The 6,000-nt window shown below is 35.4% G+C and overlaps 1 protein-coding gene across 1 annotated transcript; it reads left to right on the top strand.

Annotated features, from left to right (window-relative positions):
- Nucleotides 1-758: 758 nt before the first annotated feature.
- Nucleotides 759-5,361, top strand: LOC121243707 (trafficking protein particle complex subunit 5). Its single transcript, XM_041141845.1, has 8 exons — nt 759-940; nt 1,159-1,247; nt 1,738-1,801; nt 1,978-2,055; nt 3,548-3,624; nt 3,731-3,797; nt 3,879-3,986; nt 5,091-5,361. Exons 1-8 carry the CDS (start codon nt 791-793, stop codon nt 5,118-5,120), a joined length of 663 nt encoding a protein of 220 aa, XP_040997779.1. The 5' UTR covers nt 759-790; the 3' UTR covers nt 5,121-5,361.
- Nucleotides 5,362-6,000: the final 639 nt, after the last annotated feature.

The raw sequence follows: 6,000 nt of genomic DNA, 5'->3' as shown, positions 1-6,000 counted from the left end.
GAACATTTAATTTGTTGTAATATGATTGTTGTTGGGAACATTTAATTTGGTTGGCACTTAGAAAATGTTGGGTTTCTCTTTTTTTCAAAATTAGAACTTAAAAAATGTTTGTTGTAATCGTTGTAAGAACATATTATTATGATTGATGTGGATGATTTTGGATGTGGTTGATGGATGATGGGTGTGGATGTTTATTGTAGACTTGAAGTGATTAGTTGGATGTGGATGATGCATTGATGGGAGTGGATATTTATTGCAGTGATTAGTCATTTGTAATTTTTTTTTTTAATTTTTTGAAGCATGTTAGTAACTTAGTATGTTACTTATTTTTATTTAGTTTTATTTTTTCTTATGTTTTTAGTAAAAATCAAATTATTTACTTTAGATTGTGATTTTTGAAAAAAATTAAATTTAAAAGCTCACACAAAAAGTTCTGTTTTAAAAAGTGTGCCAAATATGAAGTTGAAACAGTAAAAAAAAAAGAAGCCCAAATCCGACTCTGCTCCAACAAGTCGGAGTCGGAGTTGGAGCGGAGGATGAACATATCGGAGTTGGAGGTCGGATTCGACCTCTGACAAAGTCAGAGTCGGAGGTATCCTCTGACTCTGACTTGGTCGGTGCTTAGCCCTACCTCTAAGTGGCCTAGCGGTCCCCTTACAAATATCATCCATGGGTATAAATGGAAATAGTGCCATAAATATGAAATTGGGATATCAAATGAATTTTTTTACTTCCTTGCCACTTCTTTTCCATCAAAATAAGCAAAGATAGAAAATAGGAAAATAAGTAAATGAACACTCGCACATCTTGGAAGTCCTTGAATCTGAGAAAAAATACAGGTAGAGAAGAAGCTGAAGAGGGACAAACGATGATCGGAGTAGGGAAGATCAAGCAGTACTCCAACGTTCTCGACAAGCCCCTTGCCAAGGGCAAGCAAGAGGTCGCTCTCTCTTTCTCTAATATTTATCTACCTTTTTTGTAACTTTTCAAAATTCCTCTTAGATCTTTTTACCGATCAAAAAAAAAAAAAAAAAAAAATTCCTCTTAGATCTCACAAAAGATACCGTGTCAAAGCATTTGAATCTGGAAACTTTTTATATATCTCTGGCTCACAAATTTTGGAATTCTTCACTTAAAAGAATGTGCTTTTGTTTACAGGTGAGTTTGAGTGCGTTTGCCTTCTTGTTTTCGGAGCTTGTGCAGTATAATCAGACGCAGGTGGACAATATCGCCGAGTTAGAAAGAAGGTGAACTTGTTAAAATACAGCGAATTAGTCGTTGCGTTCTTCATGTATATGTGTACTGTGTTTGGGTTATTATAATTGATTACGTTGTAACAAGCTCTTGATCGGCTGTCTAGAGAATTGATGATAAAAATGGAAGTTTTGTAAGGGTAGCTGTCTCGAAAAAATGAGATTTTCTTGATTCTACTAGGTTGAATGGTTCTGATCAGTTGTTGAAAACGCTTATGTTTTGTTGTGCTAGAAGTGAGAAACTTGGCATTATATATTTTATCTAATTTCCTTTTCTTTCTTTTTTTAATCGTATTCACTTCCTGGATAAACAAAGCATAACTTGATAGAAGTCTGAGATTAGATTCGAAGGTAAAGAAAAAACGAAAGCCCCTTTGGAATTGCATGAGTAGAAACATTCAGATAATAAATTGTTTGCTTACATTGAGTTTTCTTGGAATTTTCCTTGTGTGAATGTTGAAAACATTTATGGTAAATGGATCAGGCTGGAGGATGCAGGCTATGCTGTCGGTGCTCGAGTTTTGGAACTTCTTTGCCATAGGGATAAGGTATGGGACACTGTTGAAGTTCTTCAGGCTCATCCCTTCTAGTATTTTTGTGATTATGCCATAATGGATTCATTATCAAGCAAAGTAAACTATCATTGTGGGTTTGAAGACTGTCCTCAATTGAGGTTCATGAGGTTAGAATGAATGGTATGATGGTGGATTTCTTGATGCCACAGGGAAATAGAAGGGAAACGCGATTGCTGGGCATTCTCTCCTTTGTACACAGTACAGTGTGGAAGGTGTTATTTGGAAAGGTGAACACTTATTTTTATTTATTTTTTAATCTTTTCCCATTTGTTCATTGCCTTGAATTTTAAGAAATACGTAGTATTTATTTTTGTTGGTCAGCGATTGAATGCTGTGGTCAACAGTCTAAATCATTCATAGCATCTTAGCTGTGCTTGACACATAAGCTTTCAATTTAAGTCATCATACTATCTGAAAATGTTATGATGCTTTATCTGGTGGAAAGATGAAGTATGCTATATTGCTTTATTTTGTGGAAAAAATGGAGCATGTTTCTGTTTGAATGTAGTGTTAGAATAAGAGTTCATTGGTTATGGCACCATTGTTTTGAGCAAGTTGTTCTTGACTTATAGTTCTCATTGGTCCCGGTAGGACTTTTTCTAGTTTTGTAGTGTTTTTTTTTTCGTGTTTTTAATTTTAATTTATTTTTTAAAGTTTTTTCTTAGTTTCTTTTTTTAATTTTCTGGATTTTTTTACATTTTTATGATTTTTATACATGTAGCGCAGATCCGAATGTGGACTTTCAAGCGACACTTGTGAAACATTCATCGGTTAGCGTGGCATCTCTAATAGATCACTAATAGAATTCTGACGGAGGGATCAATTGATCAATTTTGCCACCAGAGTTAAAAGTTCAACTAAAAAGTACAAGAGTAATTTGACTTTAAGTGAGCCACATGAGTTAATTTTGTATTTAATCCTTAATCGTATGGTATGAATATCTATGGATGAATTAGTTGTAATACCCTAAGGAAGGCTTAAGCCACATCTAGACCATACTTCAAGAGACCTAGTCAATGGTACAATAAGAGCCTTTTGGAATCATTATAAAGAGAAGGGCAATGTGAGACCCCATTCACAACCAATACTCACTCAATATAGGGTATCACAAGGTGGCACAGCTCAAGTCTCACATTTCTGGTTAGAATTAGCTATGATACCATTTGTAATGCCTCAAGGGAGGCCCAAGCCACATTTGGACCATACTCCAAAAGGGCTAGTCCATAGTACTATTGGAGCCCCTTCAAATCATTATTAAAAGCAATAACTTATCTCTCCCAAATAATGTGAGATCCCATTCATCACTTATACTCACTTAGTATGGGTATCCGATTAGTTGTTGGTGAAAATTTAATTTAAGACTGCGGAACATTTAAACTTTGAATGATGATTCTGAATTTTCACGTGTAACAGTTAGACTTCATTAATAACGTAAATGGTGCTATTGCTTGAACTGAATGAAATATCATCTCTGCTTCCTCATTGACTTAGCAGAGGAAAGAAGTATAGTGTTGACTGTTATCCATGATATCCATGCATCTTCATTGTAATTATATAAAAAAAGGTATCCATGCATCTTCATTTATGTTAATACACAACTCAGGCCAGAATTGTCCAACTAGTTTTTACTTCTGTTCTGTATGGATCATGAAAGTTAAGTTCTGTGAAATGCGTAAATGCAGCAATAATCTTACCAACTTCTATTTGTCATCATATTAGGTGGCTGACTCGCTTGAGAAAGGCACCGAACATGAAGATGAATACATGATCAGTGAAAAGGAGCTCCTTGTTAACAGGTAATGAATTTCCCGGCTCTTATAAGTTTATATTGTAAATACTACAAACTAGCCGAGTCTGTAATTTTACATTATTGTCCAGCTAATGCACTAATTGGGGCTGCAGATTTATTTCGATTCCAAAAGACATGGGAACATTTAATTGTGGGGCGTTTGTTGCTGGAATAGTAAGGGTAAGTGCTTCATTGCTGTTGTTCCTATTAACAAGCCTAGGTGCTGGAAAGCGCTGATGGGTTTTTTCTTTATCTTTGAAGGGTGTTTTGGACAGTGCTGGTTTTCCAGCTGTTGTCACAGCTCATTTTGTGCCAATGGAAGGTCAGCAGCGACCCCGGACTACCATTTTGATAAAATTTGCTGAAGAGGTAAAGACAACTGCTTTCCCTTTCACAAACTGATGATGCACCCTGTTGTTTGGAAATATAGGCTGCTCAGTGTTGCAATGAAAATGTTTTGCAGTTGATAAAAAAGGTTTTCCACACTCATTGTTCCTTTTGTTCCAAACAAGCCAATTATCATCCTCTTGAAACATTCGTTGTGATGGGGAGTTTTAGGTTGGTTAAAAACTAGATTGGGTTGAAAAGGCATAGTGTTAGAGCCAGGATAGGCGACTGGATGCCTAAGCCAAAAAAGGAAAGGAAGTAGAACAGTAGTTTAGAGTTACGTCAGTATATTTTTACAATAGGGTAATATCAGGATTGCTGGGGATCTTCATCTTCTAGTAGGGTGGCGTTCTCTGAGATTCATACAATGTCTACTCAGCCTAAGGATATGCATGTATACATCCATCCAACTTGAACGAGAAATGCGTGGCATGATGGTCATTAGCTCGGTTGCCAAATATCATTGAACATATAGCTAGTTCTAATAAGCAGCAGCTTGGAGAAACTTACTTCGAAGCAAGTGGTTTGTGATGGTGCACTCTTTAAATAAGATGGCATCACAATCAATACTGTATATATTTGTACTGGATCTTCATAAACTTAATCGTAGCTTTAGTTCAAAAAGTTTTCTAGCTGATTATCCCTATTGTTCTGGGTGGATTATGCATACTCTACCATTTTGTTATTTGAATTCAGATCTAGTTGGCCCAGTCATATCCTTTACATTACTCACCATACAACTTAATTATTCATATATTTTTTCTTGGGCATTTTTTTAATTTTTATCAGCGAATTTTGAAGCGTGAATGGGCATTTGTAGTTAACATTAAATGCCTCTTTTCTATGTGCTTTATTCCCAGTTGTTTTGTGATACATCATATTTGATTTACATCAACTTATAATGTTTATCCTTGAATTAAACACATCATGTATATAGACTAAAAAAGATGTTTTCTGTCTAGGTTCGTAATGTGTATAGAGGCATCATTGCTACATAAGCTAGCATATTATAGCCATTCTTGTAGTTTTGGTGACTAGTGAACCTTCTACACAATTTTCTCATCTGTTTTCTGGTCATTCTTCTAGGTACTACGAAGGGAAGCGAGGTTAGGTTAATGTATGTGCCAGGATTTATTACATGTAATGTTTGGATGCTTAGCAAGAACGTGATGAATATGTGTTAATGCTCTCGAACGACTTGATGGACTCTGGACCATTTTTGGCCATTCACTTGCCAATTATGTCAGTCTGGCCAATTTGAGTCTATCATTGATTTGTATTGATAGATACTCCACTTCATGCCACAAACTTGCAAATCGATTTGAATGTAATCTATGGAGGTAGCTCCTTTTATTTATTTTTATTTTTATTTTATCACACAGCCATAAGGAGAAATGATAGTTGCAGTCGTGAGTGCGCAAACGCAATCACTTTGAAAAAGTGAATATATACGATATTCAAATGAAAAAGAATTAAATTTTTAATAGTGGACAATACTCTTTTTCAAAGTGACTGTATGGTGTTTGTGTACTTCATGATTGTATATAGCATTACTCGGTGAGTAGGATTAGGATTTTAGTCTCAGCCGAAATAAAAAGTACCAATCTCATGAATATATGCTGCAAATGTCTTTCGAAAGAGTTTCATGCTGTTCCAATAACCAAGCGCGATCAAACATTTAATCAAGGAAGCATTGCGATAATTTGGCAATCAAGACTCATCAGGAGTATAAGGTTGATGCACTTTTAGGACCAAAAACTTCGAGAAGCAAACAGGTAAAAGACTACAAATAACATAGGATCTGTTTGGATACAGAGGTGAGATAAAATCATCTCATCTCGACTTATTTTAACCAACAATATTATCACTATTCACAATATGATTTCAATTCATCCCATCTTATCTCACTATCTCGACCGGTTATTTGTTCCTGACAAGTAGGATAGGGGAGAACACTGACCGAAGGTGTTATAATCATTTTATCACACAGAAACTG

This window comes from Juglans microcarpa x Juglans regia, chromosome 8D (assembly GCF_004785595.1).
Source record: "Juglans microcarpa x Juglans regia isolate MS1-56 chromosome 8D, Jm3101_v1.0, whole genome shotgun sequence".
Classification (NCBI taxonomy): domain Eukaryota; kingdom Viridiplantae; phylum Streptophyta; class Magnoliopsida; order Fagales; family Juglandaceae; genus Juglans; species Juglans microcarpa x Juglans regia.
The sequence above is the reverse complement of the archived record's forward strand: the minus strand, read 5'-3'. Positions and strand labels throughout refer to the sequence as shown.

Excerpts from the sequence above, each read along its gene's own strand:
- LOC121243707 (XM_041141845.1), top strand. The coding sequence starts at position 791 with ATGAACACTCGCACATCTTGGAAGTCCTTGAATCTGAGAAAAAATACA. Across the intron at positions 941-1,158 it reads TTGCCAAGGGCAAGCAAGAG|GTGAGTTTGAGTGCGTTTGC; the intron begins GTCGCTCTCTCT and ends TTTTGTTTACAG. Across the intron at positions 3,987-5,090 it reads TGATAAAATTTGCTGAAGAG|GTACTACGAAGGGAAGCGAG; the intron begins GTAAAGACAACT and ends TCATTCTTCTAG.